At 46.6% G+C, this 17,506-nt stretch overlaps 1 protein-coding gene across 1 annotated transcript in view; it reads left to right on the forward strand.

Annotated features, from left to right (window-relative positions):
• The window catches only part of SLC4A5 (solute carrier family 4 member 5), a 125,929-nt gene that overhangs the window by 32,490 nt on the left and 75,933 nt on the right, over positions 1-17,506 (forward strand). The window contains exons 4-5 of the mRNA XM_054018141.1: positions 413-542; positions 14,235-14,395. Of these exons, the coding sequence (XP_053874116.1) occupies positions 413-542; positions 14,235-14,395 (291 nt within the window). The remainder of the gene's footprint in view (positions 1-412; positions 543-14,234; positions 14,396-17,506) is intronic.

The following is a 17,506-nucleotide window of genomic DNA, read 5'->3' on the forward strand; positions in this document are numbered from 1 at the left end:
GGTTCCTGGTTCTGGCTGGGGCTGAGTTTGAAAGGACCAAATAATCATAAGCAAAGCTGCAGTCTTCATATTTCTTGCCCGGATAGGTATATCTCAGTATCAGTTCCTTGCCTTTGGTATTCTCTACCTGTGGCATTCAATGGTTTAGCCTCCTGAAGTCTGTAGTACTTTGGTCTTATTCTGGTGGTTGGGCTTGGTGTGCAGGTGGTGATCTGTGCTATACAGGAGGTGAGGTATGATCTGGTGGTCCCTGCTGACCTTGAACTCTGTGACTCCATGGCTGTAACCAGGACATATTCACCAGAAAGCTCATTCTCACAAGGTTCCTAGAGCAATTTCGAAGCCGGATTGGTGTGAGAACCATCCACAGTTGTCCAGGGTTAAATGAACTCTTTTTATCTCCTCGCTTTAGTGTCTCCAGCTGCTGAACGCCTTCGTTACATCCTGGGTGAAGACGATGACCCTCCAAACCCCACCCTGTTCACTGAGATGGACACACTGCAGCACGATGGGGAAGAAATGGAGTGGAAAGAATCTGCCAGGTAAGGAGAGGAGACCTCACCAGTGCTGGTGATTCAGTAGGTAGTGTTATTATGCATGTATTGTGGTAGCGCTTCAGATCCGCAATCACGGACCACCCCCCCCCCATTGTGCTAGGTGCTGTACAAACACAGAACAAAATGATGGTCCCTGCCCCATACAGCTTCCAGTCTAAGTCACTACTGACCTAGTGCCTCCAGCAGACAGTTAGGAGACACTGTGCTGCTGGAGGTAGCATTGATGATTCAGTAGGTGGCTTTTCCCCTCCAGAGTTAGTACTCACCTGGTTGTCCCCTGCCTGGGGATAGGGTCCCAAAATATCCCACCTTTGTTCCTGCTAGTTCAGCTACATGAGTGGCAATATTGATGAGAGCCTTAGGGCAGATGGCTCCAGGAAGTCTCTCACATTTTAAGCACCATTTCCTCTAAGCCAGCTCAGAGCAGGTATATATGACACAATGGTAAGTCTTGTATACGTTGGCACTCCCAATAATGGCAAATTGTAAGGGGGAAACAAAAAAAGAGTGTAGACAAGGCAGGGCCAGCTCCAGGCACCAGCCCAGCAAGCAGGTGCTTGGGGCGGCCAAGGGGAAGGGACGGCACGTTGGGCTGTTCTGCAGCAGTTCGGCGGCGGGTCCCTCTCGGAGGGAAGCACCTGCCGCCAGAGTGCCGCCGATTGCAATTGCCATCGCGGCTTTTTTTTTTCCCCCCCGCCGCTTGGGGTGGCAAAAACCCTGGAGCCAGTCCTGAGACAAGGCAATATGTAAACTATTGCGTAGTGTTGCTGTGCACTGGTGAGCAGTTACCACATTCCACCCCAGAGCGGGTTGCATTTCTGTACTCGATGAAGTGATTCTGCTATATGCATAGTTAGTAAAGCACTGTGGGAGCCTGCGTGATTAAAGTAGCTATAGAAATGCAGTATGTTGTTATAATCGCAAGTAAGATGATGCAAAAGAAAAGTCACAAATTGCTTGTGACCACAGTGAAGTTACACCGGGTGCTTTTACAGGAGATACCCAGTGGCTTCATGACCATGGTGTTGCTGAGACCGAACACACTGGCTAAATCTATTAATCAGTCCTCAAATTGCAACAGGTTGATTGGTTTTGAAATTGATTAGGAAACAGCAAGTATGGGCCAGTTCATTGCTTGACCATGCAAAGTGACACAAATCCTGAAAGATGGACAATGTAAAACATGGTGGCTAGAAACATAGCTGTTTCTTGGAGCCCACTCCAGAGTTGAAAAACCGCAGCTGCCTGTGGAATGGAGTCTTATCTTGAGTCTTGCAATATTTGGTGTGTTTCTTAAAGCCCCAGCGCCTGGAGGAATGTGATTAGGTGAGAATCTCAACTATCATTTGTATTTTTTTTTAAAGTAAGTTTCTAGCCCTTGAGGTGGTAAGGGGCCTAATGTGGGTTGCTCCAATTGAAGACAAGTTAAAGAAGGCTTGGTTATATTGGTTTGGGCATATCTGGCAGAGACCAGAGAGCTCTTGTAGTGACTGTGGATGGATGATGAACAAGAGGGAGACCAAAGACTAGGTACATGGACCAAATATCAGCAGACCTCAGAGGGACCGATCTTCATGACAGCCTCGTGTATGATCATGAGTTTTGGAACAAAGTTACAAAAGTCGCTGACTTCAAATAGGGAAGTGGCAAGAAAGAAGAAGTTGTGGAGAAAAATAGCACACACTATAGGCTCCACCACCAGACAGCAAATAAAAGGACCCCAGTATTTATTAATTTATTGCCCTGTGTCTGGGCAAGGCTACAATTACAAATAGAGTTGGGTGAATTTTTTTATTTTTTTTATTTATATTTATTTTTTGCTAACTAGTTTATTCACCGAAAAATGCAGTTTCGGGTGAATAGCTGAAATTCTCAACTAAAACCGTTGGCAAATTTAAGTCAAATTCAGCAAATATTTTTGGCCACAGAAAAAAGGGGAGAGGGATTCCAAAAATGTATAAACGGAACATTTCAACTTTTTGTTTTAAAACAACATTTTGTATGGAAATTTAGCTAGATTTAACTTTAAAAAAAAAAAAAGTTTTAAAAAAATTAAACATTTTTTTTTTTAGGTCGAAACATTGTATTCGACCTGAAAATCTCCCCCCGCCTCTCCCCAGTTTATCATTTCAGCAAGAAAAAACAAAAGATTGTCATTTCAGGCTGATCTAAAAGGAACATTTTTTTGGACTTTTCATTTTGACAACCAAACTGGAAATTTTTTGCTCAGCTCTAATTCCGAACAGTGTGATAAGCAGCAGTCACAGCACGTGCTCGGCGGGTGGCTTCAGTTTCATTCCTCTAGCCTCTGCCTCTGTGCTTGGATCATGAGTGGATTTAAGAATCGAAGCCATTACTATTGCTGGTAACCTGTGAAATAAGAGTTCAGTAGACTGAAACGGCATGGGCATCGCATGGAATTGGCGTAGATAACACTGTATGGAACTGGCATAGCATAAGCATGGAACTGGTATAGAGCTGACAGCATGGCAAAGAAAATTGGTGCAAAATGCTACCAGATTAGATTGGTAGCATTTGACATCCTTTGTTTTACACCCTTTGGAAATGATTCCACCAAATGTCAAGACAGTGAAAAAATCAAGCCCCATCTGTCTAATATTTCTGCATTCTCGCTTTTCATGGCATCCAAAGAGTTAACATGCCCCACTGTTCCAGATCTTAAAAAAAAGAAAAGAAAAAACCCAAAACTTTTAATAAAAGTATTAGAGGAACCACAAATAGTGTTCGTTTTATGGAATTATGAGCTTAATCAAGTAAAAAATCTCAAATCCATGTGGAATTTTCTCTTCCTAGCGTAAGTTTTGTAAGCATTATTAGGTTCTTTTTTTTTTTCCCCATTGAGCTTCATTCTTTGAAAAGGGAGTCACTATTGCGCCAGGGATTTAGGTGGCTTTTTGAGCTCAGCTGAGCCCTTTCTCTATTGTAACACAAAGGGATTTGTGTGTGTTCCTGCCATTTCGAATGGGATCGATGGGGTGAGGTCAGGCAGTTAATAAGATAGATTTTTATTAATTCTGTCTCTCTATCTCACCCACGTGCACCAGTGGCATCCCACTTGTGCCGCATAATGACCTTGTTTGATGTGCGCGTAGGGCCGGCGCCAGGGGATGTGCTTGCTCTCTGGCGCCCAGGGATTTCCACGTGCAGCTCCTGGAACAATGAGATGGGCACACAGTGTCCTACTGACCCCTTTGTTTCTGTACCGACTAGTATGGTGCCTCTCAGGCGTGGGAGTGCCATGCAGAGGTGGGCGGTCCAGAACACGTGGGTTCAAATCCATGCTCTGCCCCAGACAGACCATGTGACCTTGGGACTTAGGAGCCTAACCCCTATTGGTTTAAACGGGAGTTAAATGCCTCAACACCTTTAAGGATCAGGGCCCGTGTGCCATAATTTGCCATCTGTAAAATGAAGATAATAGCACACCCCTGCTTCCCAGGGATGTGCTGAGGATAAATATATTAAAGATGGTGACATTCTCCGGTACTATGGTATTGGGGACTATATGATCTCTATCTACCTAAGACAGATAAAGGTTACTGGGTAATGGTCCGATTTACCCACCACCATGAAAAAGTTCACCTTGCGGAAACCTGGTGGCTGCTAAAACCGATAGTTCCTTGCCATGATCACAAGGGGGGTTTTTTTGCCTGCAAAGACTTACTGGATTCAAGGTGTGGAAGGAAATCACAGTTAGTTTGGTGGTTCTGAGTGTTTAAGTTCTTGAACTACTGGGCAAGTGATTGTGTTCCCAGCTCTGGACAGGGAGTGGAGTCTAGTGGTTAGAGGGGGAGACTGGGTATCAGAACTCTGGGGTTCTGTTCCCAGCTCTGGGGAGGGAGGGTGGTCTAGTGGTTAGAGGAGGGGGACTGGGAGTCAAGACAGAGGCTCTTGCCACTGACTTGCTGTGTGACCCTTAGGCAAGACACTTCCTTTTCCTGGGCCTCAGCATCTGTAACCTCAAGTAGGATTAGATAACATATTTTACCTCTGTTTGGTGCTGATGTGAGTGCTGCTGGAATCCTGTGTCCAGTTCTGCTGTCCATGATTCAAGAAGGATGTTGACAAACTGGAGAGGGTTCAGAGAAGAGCCACAAGAATGAATAAAAGTTTCGAAAACCTGCCTTATAGTGATCGCCTCAATAAATTGAGCTTCTTGAGTCTAAGGGATGACTTGATCACAGTTTATGGGCTTGCCTACATGGTACCTTAGTCCGTACTACAGGGGAGTAGATTCTAAAGCACACCAGCGTGTTGCGCACTAACTGGTGATGTGGACTCGGCTGGCATGCACTAAAAGTTCCCTAATGCATGTTAACGTAGTACAGTTTGAAACAGGACCATATTAATGTGCACTAGGGAACTTTTAGTGCATGCCAGCAGGGTCCACATGGGTCAGCACACAATCTAGTGCCCCTCTATTGCAGACAATGGCACCATATAGACAAGCCCTATAAGTACCTACATGAGGAACAAATATTTGGCAGTGGGCTCTTCAGTCTAGTAGACAAAGATGTAACATCATCCAATGGTTGGAAGCTAAAGCTAGACAAACTTAAGAAATATGGTTTAAAATTTCAATAGTGAGGGCAATTAAGCATTGGAAAAATTTACCAAGAGTTGTGGATTTTCCATCAGTGGCAATTTTTAAATCAAGATTAGATGTTTTTCTAAAAGCTCTAGTCTAGGAATTATTTTGGGGAACTGCCGTGGTATGAGTTAGGCAGGAAGTCAGACTAGATGATCACAATGGTCCATTCTGATCTTGGAAACTATTAATGTAGGTCATCGTCCCTATCTTAAAAGGTGAAGCTTGTTTCATTAATGTTTAGAAAGCTGTATGAGATCTTTGGATGAAAGGTACTTGGAAGCACAACGTGTTTTCATCACTATTAGGCTGATTCTGCAATGGGCTACGTCCATCAACTTCCTTTATCTTCAGTGGGAACTGGTGTCACTTAGAACCTGGCCCAGCCTGGCAGGATCCAGCCCTGTCCCATCAGCGAGGATCCAAAGAAACGACATGTGTGTGAGGCATTAGACATTGTCGAGGCTGTTGTTTGGGCAACCGATTTAATTAACTTTTAGTCTGTTTTTTGAAGCAAGCAAATTTCCCAAAGCATCTAAGTGAGCAGGAGCACAAGTCCCACTGACTTTCAATGAAACTTGTTCTCCTAACTCACTTGAATAATTTGGGTGGTATTTCATTTTTTTCCCCTTGGTCTTCCTGTCTGCACACTAAATTGGCTCTATATGGGTATGTCTACACTGCACACTAAGCCAGGACTCTGACTCCGGTTTGAGCCCAAGTCCCCACCCCCACCCGCTCCCTGCTTCTGTTCACACACAGATCAGTCTGACTCAGGTCAGCAGGCACTCTGGCCCCAGGTCCTAGGATCCTACTAAGGGGGAGTGGGTCAGAGCCCAAGTCCCACTGTGACTTGGATCCATTCCCTGTCACTGTGCAGTGTGGACACAGGTCAAGCTGCAGACCCAAGTTGGAAGGTCTGCGTCACACAGTATAGACGCGTTAGCATGACTGTGAAACCCGGGTCCAGTAATTGTAAACCCAGGCTTACAATGCAGTGTGGATGCCCCAGTATGGGCAGTGTAGACATATCCTAAGTGTTTGGGTTGTTAGCAGAAGTGTGATCACACTGAGCTGTGACCCCAGGGCTGCTAAGTGTCTGCTGAATGTGGTTTAACGCTTTGGAGACTGGGCATATATAATCTACATCCTAAGCATTCATTTTGTTGCCAACCTGGATAAAACACCAGCATTCTACAGGTTAATGTTCCTAATAGATGGGGGGGAGGGATAACTCAGTGGTTTGAGCATTGGCCTGCTAAACCCAGGGTTGTGAGTTCAATCCTTGAGGGGGCCACTTAGGGATCTGGGGCAAAAATAAGTACTTGGTCCTACTAGTGAAGGCAGGGGGCTGAACTCAATGACCTTTCAGGGTCCCTTCCAGTTCTATGAGATAGGTATATCTCCATATATTATATTATATTATATTTTATTATATTATTATGATATTTTTGGCCACTGCTTAGGGAGCCATTTAATTATTTTCCCCAAAAGGTTTTATTCCTTTCTATGGTAAACCCTTATTCTGTGGGGCTGGGTGTGTGGCAGAATTAAATGCTCTCCAAGGTGCAGGTTACGGAGGGAGTTTGATGGATCTCTTTCCAGACCCTTGAGGCGGTAGGTGTGTTTGCTCGGCCTAAAAGTCATCAGCACGATTGACAGTAATCAGCCTTTCTCCGTAGGGAGACCAAGGAGTGAATGGGCCCTGGAGACTGGACTCCCTCTCACCCAATCAAAGCTGGTTCAGGCGCATTAGAGAGGTAGTGCAGGGAGGCGGTTACAGTGCTCCTGGCTGTGCTGTACCCACTCTGGAGATAGAGGGCTTCAGTCTCCAGGGATCGCCCAGGACTTCATGCGAGCATTTCCACTACAGGTTTAAAAGCTGCCGAATTGCAGGCCCTGCGTTTCCTCTCTCCTTGGGTCAGGAATTCACAGCCTCTTTAGCTGCGGGGAGCCAGCTCCTTCGCTGCGTGAGCACTACCTGCAAATAAAACCTTGGCAAGCCTAAACAGGAAACTTCATCTTCAGAGCCAAGCAGCCGTCAAGACCATGTGGGCTTGGCTCCGGGAGTCTAACATGGGGAGAAAGCTGACTGCGCAAAAAGGCCAAGGGTGAGACATTGCATGTTAGATTGCCACGCCTGGGATAATGATGCTCGGAAATTACACTTGCTGTGGTGACAGTGTCTAGTCTGTTTAGGGTTGCCAACTTTCTAATCTCACAAAACCGAACACTCTAGCCACGCCTCTCCCCGAGGCCCCGCCCCGCCCCCCTTCATTCACTACATTTCCCACTCCCTCGGTGGCTCACTCTCCCCCACCCTCACTCACTTTCACTGGGCTGAGGGAGGGGGTTGGGGTGCAGGAGGAGGTGAGGGCTATGGCTGGGGGTGCGGGCTCTGGGGTGGGGATGAGGGGTTGGGGTGCAAGATGGAGCTCCAGGCTGGGGAGTGGGGCCGAGAGATTCGGAATGTGGGAGGGGGCTGCGGGTTGAGGCTGGGGTGTGGGGGGAGGTGCGGGGGTGAGGGCTCCGGCTGGGGGTACGGGCTTTGGGGTGGGGACAGGGATGAGGGGTTTGGGGTGCAAAGGGGGTCTCTGGGTTTAGAGGGCAGCGGCTTGGGGCTCAGAGTTGGGGCACGGACTTACCTTGGGCGGCTCCCGATCAGTGGCACAGCAAGGCTACGGCAGGCTCCCCGCCTGTCCTGGCACCACGCTGCGCCCCAGAAGCAGCCAGCAGGTCTGGCTCCTAGGCGGGGATATGGGGGCCAGGATGCTCTGCGTGCTGCTCTCGCCCCCAGGCCAATGGGAGTGTGGAGCTGGTGCTAACAGGGCGGAGGCAGCATGCAGAGCCCTGTGGCCCCCCCACCTAGGAACTGGACCTGCTGGTCACTTCTGGGGTGCAGTGTGGTGCCGGGACAGGTAGGGACTAGCCTTCCTTAGAGCCACAGCACCACTGACCAGACTATTAACGGCCTGGTCGACGGTGCTGACCAGAGCCCCCAGGGCCCCTTTTCCACTGGGATTTTTGGTCGAAAACCGGACCCCTGGTCACACGAAGTCTGTTCAGATCATACTGTTTGGGGCAGGGACTATCTTCAGGGTGCGTTTGTACAGCACCTAGCGCAATGGATCCCTGACCTGAGCTGGGGCCTCTAGGTGCAACTGTCACACAAATGATAAAACAGAATCGGCCAAAGGTAGCAGGAACTCATGCTTCAGTGCAGAAGGAATTTTTCTCATAGAAGATTAGGGTTGGAAGGGACCTCAGGAGGTCATCTAGTCCAACCCCCTGCTCAAAGCAGGACCAATCCCCAACTAAATCATCCCAGCCAGGGCTTTGCCAAGCCTGACCTTAAAAACCTCTAAGGAAGGAGATTCCACCATCTCCCTAGGTGGTGGAATCTCACCCATCTCAGTGAGTACTCCAGATTGTAAAGGAGCATTACGGGGTGTTGTCTTCCTTTGAAGCAGTAGTGAGCAGATTGTCATCTGGTGTAAATTCTCCCAACACCATAGGCAGGATTCTGGACTGCAGGGGGGTGAGGACATAAACCTTTTACCTTTGTGATCCGAAGTTGAAATCCTGCCTCTGCTCACAAGCGACAATAAGTGTGAGCTGCTCGCGCTATTGCCGTTGGGCACGTCATAAAATTGCCACATGGTCAGAGGCAGAATAGCCAGGGAGTTGTGGATGAGGACTACAGAGATACTTGTGTTAGGGAGTCCAGGACTAAAGCAGCAGGGGGTGCTGCAGACCAGAATTATGGGTGTCGTCAGAACTATCCTGAGGGAGCAGGACAGAAATAGCAGCAGCATGGTGCAGGTCAGCGTTAAGAAGCGTTGGCAGTGCTGGATGAGGAGGGGCCAGTTTGGGACTCGGGAATATCAGCATTGCTGCATGAGATCTCATGACTAGACCATACTAGGGTGGTGCAGTTCAGTGCAGAACTGAGGGTCCCAGTACGGGACTGAGGTGCATTGGTCGAGGTTTGTAGCAGTGCACTTAGCAAATCCATTGAGGTTCCCCGGAATAGATAGCAAATGTCCCTCATCTGACACAGTTCCTTAGCCCTGACGTGGTTCCCAGATCTAGAACGTGTCTGTGCTAACCCAGCTTCGTTAGAATTTGATCATGAGCAGTGTTAGCGAAACCACTTGCAATACCCCTGTCTGTTTTCTGCTAACATGGTCAACACTTAACGTTGTGGTTGTTCCTAAAGCCCGGATGGCAGAGCACGCTGTGAGAACACCTCCTGAAGCATTGCAGATGGGTGGGTGTGGGCCCACCCATGTCTAAAGGTCCCTCCCCTCAGTCTCAGGGGAGGAACCACCGGATCCAGGCATCAACTAAGCACTGGGGGATGACTAATGAGAGTAACCACCGCAATGCGTGGGGGACTGCATGATACTGGGACTGAAAATGGAAACTGAGAGAATGCAAATTTCCAGGTGGCTTCATATCTTGCCATCAGTGGGCTCTTGGCCAGTCTCAGTATGGCAGGCATCTTACTCAGTGACCATAAATCTCTTGGCCAGCACTGATGTAAATAATGTGACTGAGATGCACGTTAATTTAGCAATCGCTTTTGTAGCTCTGCTTAAAAGGATACAGGGTGGTCTAGTATTTAGAGCAGGAGATTAGGTGTTGGGACTCCTGGGTTCTAATCCTGGTGTGGGGAAGTGTATCCTAGCAGTTAGAGCAGGGAGGGGTTACTCCTGGGTCGTATTGCCAGCTTTGGGATGGGTATGTGATCTAGGGGTTAGTGCAAGAGAGTCATCGCTTGGTTGTATTGTGAGGCGGTGATGTTTGTGTCATAGCATCAGGTTGCTATAGTGTGAAAGACACAGGCCAGTGATACGTTGTGAACATTACAGGAGAGCTAAAGCTGACCTGTGGTGAGGGTTTATTAACGAATATCTGTAAAGAATTTGAGATCAGTGGGTGAAAGGAGCTACATTGTAGTAGGAAGAAAAATGCAATAAACCAGGACTTTTCCCTTTCTGAATAACGAATCTCACGTTGATGCTCTTTAAAATATTCTTTGAATTTCTCCTAACTAAAGCTCTGCAGTATCTCCTGACATGGTTCCAGTATAGTGGCCTCTTGGTTTTATGTATTTATTTAAAATACTACTCACTGATTGCCTTTCTCTAGTTTTAACAAACACCATTTTCTGTTCATGTAACATTTTTCATTCAAAGATCTCCAAGTGCCTTCCAAAGGGTGAGTAGCTATTATGGTTGCCCTCTGACAAGAGGGGAAACTGAGGGACCAGTAGGGTGACCCGGAAGCAAGGGTGAAAAATCGGGACAGGGGGTGGGGAGTAATTGGCACCTATATAAGACAAAGCCCCAAATATCGGGACTGTCCCTATAAAAGCGGGACATCTGGTCACCCTAGGCACCAGAGAGTTTGAGCTAATTTTTTTTTTTTAAGGGTTGCTTCCGATTGCTCAGCCAAACTTGAGCCTGATTATCAGAAGCGTTACATTCCTGCAGCTCTCACTGTCTTGGGTGCACTGCACTTCCTAATGCAGGCCGTGTTGTGTGTCACGTTTGGCACAGAAAACTGAGGCATCCAGAGGCCATTCGTGGCTTGCCCAGATCACACATTAAATCCATGTTAGAGCTAGGACTAGAAACCACATGTGCTCGAACCACTACATTACACTGTCTCCTTCTCCTGCTGCATTAATAGCCTTTTGTTTGTCAATCCGCCTTCACAATCCATCATACGGCAATAGTAGTACAGAACAATAGCCACCGTACCTTTTCAATCACTTCCTGCAAAACCTGGGTGAGGTAACAGTAGCCTGTTGCCTTGCCCTGAATCAGACTTACAGCACCCAGAATCTATTTCCTTTCTTCGCTGCTAAATGGGCGAATGCTGCTCTACTCTGTTAACTGGGAGGAATCCTGTCTTCCACATCCCACCCCCCCTTGGTTCAAGAGCAGTGAATCCCAGCAGGGCCGCTCCAGGCACCAGGCCACGAAGCATGTGCTTGGGGCGGCGCGGCGCTCCGGCCCAAGAGCGGGGCCGCGACTGGGCTCGCCGCCCTCCCCCGGTGCTCCGGCCACCAGGGAGAGCGGAGCCGCGGGCGAGCTCGCCGCCCTTCCCCCGGCGCTCTGGCCGCCGGGGAGAGCGGAGCCCTGGCCGGGCTCTCCGTCCTCCTCCCGGCGCTCTGGCCGCTGGGGAGAGCGGAGCCCCGGACGGGCTCTCCGCCCTCCCGCCAGCGCTCCGGCAGGTCAGGGAGAGCGGGCCCGTGGCTGGGCTCGGCGCCCTCCCCTGCCGTGCTCCCAGGCGGGGGCGGGCGGCAGGAGGCTTTTTTGCCTCAGGCGGCAAAAAAGCCAGAACCGGCCCTGAATCCCAGAATCCTAAATGAGCAGCAAAGCTGCAGCGGGAAAGATTATCTAAATTAGTTCTCCCACTGGGAAAAAAACATTGAAGTGTGTCAATCTGCCTCCCCTTTGTAGTTTGGTAAATGCCAACCTAAAGGAGCTACTGGGGAGAAGGAACCACCAGGTATGTCCCTGACCATAGCCTGGATAATCCAGAGCTGTTTCCAGTATTTGCAGGCAGAATTAGCATATACTCTGTTGCTACTCTTTTTTCTTTTTTTTTAAAGCCCCTGTTGTCCTCTGTTCTTTCCCTCTGTCCCCACTGCAGTGACATGAGCCAAAATCCAAGTTGTACCAGTTAAAAGCTGCCAGGTTAAGCCCTAGACTGACTAATCCATGAGAATTCATGGAGCTGGGCCTCTGCAAACCTGATTTAAAGGAACAGCAGCTTTATTTCCAAAATAAATACAGGCGCGTTGCCGAGAATTACTTGTGCTTAATTGGAGCACAAGTCATATTCCCAGGGAGCCTGCAGAAATCTGCTCTCATTCATTTATTTGTGTTACTCTTCATGATGAATGTTAAGAAGCTGATGCAGAACATTAAAAGCAGAACAGTTTGGGTTTTTTTTAAGGGAGGGAGCATTGTCTAGTGATTGGAGCAGGAAGTCAGGACTCTAGGGTTCTTTTCTCAGGTCTGGTAGAAGAGCATGGTCTAATATTTGGAGAAGGGACTGGAAGTCAAGACTCCTGTGGTCTGTTCCCAGATCTCGGAAGGGATTGTGGGTCTAGAGGTTGGAGCAGAGGACTGGGAGTGAGAGATCCTAAGTTCTTTTCTGCCACCAATTCAGAGTGACGTCAAGTTAGCTCAGCATCCCAGTTTAGTCACTGCAAAATGGTATAATAGTGCCAATAGAGTTAATTAACAAATGTCTCTAAAGCGCTTTAATCTCCTGGAGTCCTGTGGCACCTTATAGACTAACAGACGTATTGGAGCATGAGCTTTCGTGGGTGAATACCCACTTCATCGGATGCATGTATTCACCCACGAAAGCTCATGCTCTAATACGTCTGTTAGTCTATAAGGTGCCACAGGACTCTTTGCTGCTTTTACAGATCCAGACTAACACGGCTACCCCTCTGATACTTAATCTCCTTGAATGGCGGAGGTGTGTTATAAATGTTACATCACTGGGGATGAAACTTTGCTTAGTCAGCATGCTGCATCCTCTCATTTGCCATTTCACATTTTCCTGATGCTGAAATCCTTCACAGAAATAATGTAGCCAAAATGTAATTAACCCATCACTGAAATGAATAGAGCAGGTTAAGGTTTTTGGAACTCTGATCACTATCAAGCTGATTAAATGAGTTTTCCAGTTTCCTATCACAACAGGTGTACCAGGCCTTTTTTGCCCCATCACCACCCTGACGCACTCCACCCAAAGGAAAAGCATTGGCTGGGAAAGAGGGGCAATGAGTTAGACCTCAGAACACTGCCACTCAGGTTCTGCTACCTGCAGAACCAACAAGACTTGGTCCTCCAGGGGCTAGAAGGGGAGTGGGAGGAGGTATTAACCAATCAGGACCCACCAGGCGATATAAGAGGGCTTGCTTGCTTCTTTGTAGGGGCAGTGCTGGATGAAGCTGGGAGAAGAGGGGAGCTCCCATGGCCCTAACCCAGAACCCCAGGCCTGGAACCCCAGGCCCTCAGAACCTAACCATCTAACTGCACCTTCAGCTGAAGGGGGTACAAAAAACTGGCTGTTTTGTCTTGAAGTTTAAGGGCTCAGGTGACCAATTTTGGGGGTTGAACTTTAATTGTTAAAGGATGAGCAAAGAGCTCACTGCACCAGACCCCTTGCTCCAGGCACGCTGTGACACCTGTCCTTTTAGTATTTGTTAGTTGTATGCATAAGCACATTATTATTCCATAGATGCACATGGCACTTCACCGATAAAAGGGTTTCCCTGCCTTGAAAGACTTTACAATCTATTTTTTTTCATAGCAGCGTAAGTATTATATTGAGTGAGAAAGAGGAGGGGGAGGACCTGATCCCAGCAGTGAGGTTTACCAACCCGGCAGGTTCTGTTCCTCTTTCAGATGATGTGACTTTAGGCAAATAACTTAACCTTTCTGCCTCCACTTCCTCATCTGTAATATGCAAACCTACATTGCAGGGATGGTCTGAGGATGAATTAGTTGATGCTCATAAAGCATGGTGGAAAGTGCTATCTATGTACATGTGAAGCATTACCTCCCTTTAATAAAAGAGATCATTTAAAACCATATATGAACTGGACTCATGAAAGGAGCCTCATCTAGCATAGTACTAATACTGCTGCTAAAACTCTTGTAAGATTCCTCTAGCTATGCAGCGTTGCCAATGCACCATCACCCTGACCTAGGGCTCTTCTAGATACCCCAGCCCTGACTCACGCTCTGCCAATGCCTCTCACTCCTCAGCTGTTCCAGTCCTGGGCTCCTCCAAGCACCTCGGCTCCTACTGAAACAATGGCTGTGAATCCAGTTTATTGCTGATAAATATATCTAACTGTAGAATGCACACAGGCTGTACAGCAGCTGCCCTGTGATAGATCTATTCTGTTCAAGTTCTTACACTGTGCCCATCACCATGATCCTTGATCACCTGATTGGTTGGACAGATGTGCAATTTACCAGACATGCGTTTGTACCCTGGACTGATCACAACTCTGGCTTTTGTTCCAGGTGGATAAAGTTTGAAGAAAAGGTGGAAGAAGGAGGGGAGAGATGGAGCAAACCTCATGTGTCAACGTTATCTTTGCACAGCCTGTTTGAACTACGCACGTGTCTACAGACAGGGACGGTGCTCCTAGACTTAGATGGCTACTCCTTACCACAGATCATCGGTATTAACCTCTCAATGCAAACAGCGGTGGGATTTTCTTGAAGTGGTTTCATTGGCACGCTGAAGCCTTACCTAGAACTAGAGGAAAGTGTCACTCATCTCAGAGTAATTTGGTGGAAGGGAGGGTTAATGGCATGTCAAATGGTGCACAGTGTAACCGACAATATCAACTCTGATTCTCCACTTGTGTAGTCATTGACATGTATGAATAGTAAGATCGTGTAATGTAAATAATAAGACCATGTGGGCAAGTGGCTACGGTGATGGACCGCAAATTTATTCTGTGTGAGAGGATGTTAGACCACTAGTGTAGGCCTGGGGAGAGTGGAGTGCGGTTCCCTGGTCTGCCACAGACCTCCTGTGTGACCCTGAGCACTCAATTAGGCCCAGATTTGTAATGATACCAGACTCCTTGTTGTTTTAATGATATGTAGGTGTCACTGCACTCAGCATTGCAACCCCAAACTGATTTAGGAGCCCTTGTCTCACTTTCAAAAGGGATTAGGAGCCAATATGCCAATTATGTAGGCTCCTAAGTGCCTAAATCCCTTTTGAAAATGAGAGGCTCCTAAATCAATTAAGTATTTTAATGCTCAGCACAGCAATGCCCGAATTCTGTTAAACATCGGGGCTTTAGTCTCTCAAGACCTCAGGTTCCTCATCTGTAAAGTAGGAATAACAGTTCTGCTGTTGTGAGGATAAATACGTTGAAGTTTGTGAAGTGCATAAGACCAGATCCTCAAAGGTACTGAGCTCTCCTGACTTTCATTGAAACCCCTGGGAGTGAAGTCCCTAAACACCTTTGAGCATCTGGGGGCCAGATACGTAGCTAAAGTAGATTATGCACTGCAACTGTAAATCACTACTGCTCTGATGTGTTTGCATTTGACTTCCACTTTTCCGTGTTTACACATTGACACCTTTTGCAGTCCGATGCAGTGAGGTTCTTTAATACATTTCACTCCACTGTAATCCATCCAATATGAAGTTAGGCAATGAAGGGATGATGATGATGAGGTTGTTGCTAGATTAATTTCTGTTACCTGGTGGGTCTTATGCAGTGTAATTGTAGCCGTATCAGTCCCAGGATATTCGATAGGATATTACCTCACCCACCTTGTCTCTCTAGTGGGTTTTAGGCTTATAGCCCCAAAAAAACCCACATATGTGTGTTGAGGAAGCTGTGACTAGTGGTTGGAGCTGGGACTCCTGGGTTCTGTTCTGAGACCTACAGGTGTTAGTAAGGCTCTAGTTAATGTTTGCAAAGCATCCTGAGATTATATAAACCTGACAGGTGAGGAAAAGCTGAAAAAAGCGGATGCAGTATTGCATCAAAACTGACCGTGCCTTATGCTGGGTTTCACTTTCCATTTTTATTGATGAATGTTCATTTCATTATGCCTTATGTAATATAAGCCAGAGAGAATGCAACTGTTGTCAAGCAGGAGATGTGGTACAGTTGAGAAATGAAGACAAAATTGATGTCTAATTTCTGTGCATCCATTAACTTATTTATTTTTCCCTTTGATTATATATAGTTACATACAAATGTCATTACATATAAATACACTAAAAGTTTTTAAAAAACCTGACCTGTGAGGAAAAGTTAAAAAAACTGGACATGTTTAGTCTTGAGAAAAGAAGACGGGGGGCGGGGGACCAGATAAATCTTCAAATATGTTAATGGCAGCTATAAAGAGGACAGTGATCATTTGTTCTCTATGTCCACTGAAGGTAGGACAAGAAACAATGGGCTTAATCTGCAACAAGAGAGATTTAGGTTAGACATTAGGAAAAACTTTCTAACTCTAGGTAAGCTCTGGAATAGGCTTCCAAGGGAGGTTGTGGAATCCCCATCACAGGAGTTTTTAAAAACAAGCTGAACAAACCCCTGTCAGGGATGGTCTAGGTTTACTTGGTCCTACCTCAGCGCAAGTGGCTGCACTTGACGATGTCTCAATCATTTCTGTGATTCTGTATACAGCAAGTGACTCATAAACGCAGCGTATTTGCTTTGCAAGATAATGAGAGAAAGCACAATACATTTAGAACTCTACAGCTTCCTTTTTATTGTCCCTTTTCAGAGTATAACTACACGTTACACTTGAAAAGGCGGTGTAGTAGTCAGCCTTTAAGTAACAACCCACTGCGTATGTTAAAACATTGGCTCAAATTGTTGCACTGTTACATGCTTATTGTGGAGCTCGGTAGAGTTTTGCCATTCTTATTTATTCATTAATCATCTCTCTGTTTGATTTATTATCTCTGGTGTGATGTGCTTTTTATGTACTTTTTAATTTAACTTTATGAGCCTTATTCTAATGTCACATAATAAGCAATTCCATTGAAATCAGTGGAATTTATGCTGGGGTAAAAAGAGAGGACAGCTGAATTAATTAACCGTATCAGAAGAGGTGACTCTCGGTAAAATAAAGGCTGGTCTACCCACAAACCTGCACTGAAATAACAAAAGGAGACAGTCCAAACTGATTTTGTTATTTCTGTGCAAGTCTGTGTATAAATGAAGACCTAAGGCAGCTAAATCGGCATCACCAACCCGGTCAGATTATCTTAGCATAGTAACTGCTTCGAAGATGTATACGTACTGCACACTGGGATAGGTTTTTATCATATGAAAACATCCTAGTGCCTTCTGTGAATCACTACAGATCTCACTGATGCCCAGATATTGTGGTGATGGGCATCTTGGAGAAAGCATATTGTTTGTTTTGGAAGTTTAGAGCCAAATCATGTAGCTTTGATTCTTCCCAATGGTGGGAGTTTTGCCTGCCCAAGAACTGCAGGAGTTGGCCCTTTAGGCAGAACAAGCTTGATTCTTCACTGCCTTGCTCCTTGTGTGTCATCATTGCACACCTATGCAACGTTAATGCAACACCCTGCTATATCTGAATGGCTGCATTTTACACAGATATCACGTGGGTGTAAATGATGACATAAGGTACATGGCAAATGGGGATTGGGCACTACACCTTTAAGAAAAGGAAAGTAACGTGGCCCTGATTCAACACTCCATTATACAGGCAAAACCCCAGGGGGAGGAAGGATATTAACTGTGATTTTTTTCTGAGTAAAGAAGGAGCGTGAACTTACC

This window comes from Malaclemys terrapin, chromosome 2, assembly GCF_027887155.1.
Source record: "Malaclemys terrapin pileata isolate rMalTer1 chromosome 2, rMalTer1.hap1, whole genome shotgun sequence".
Lineage (NCBI taxonomy): Eukaryota > Metazoa > Chordata > Testudines > Emydidae > Malaclemys > Malaclemys terrapin.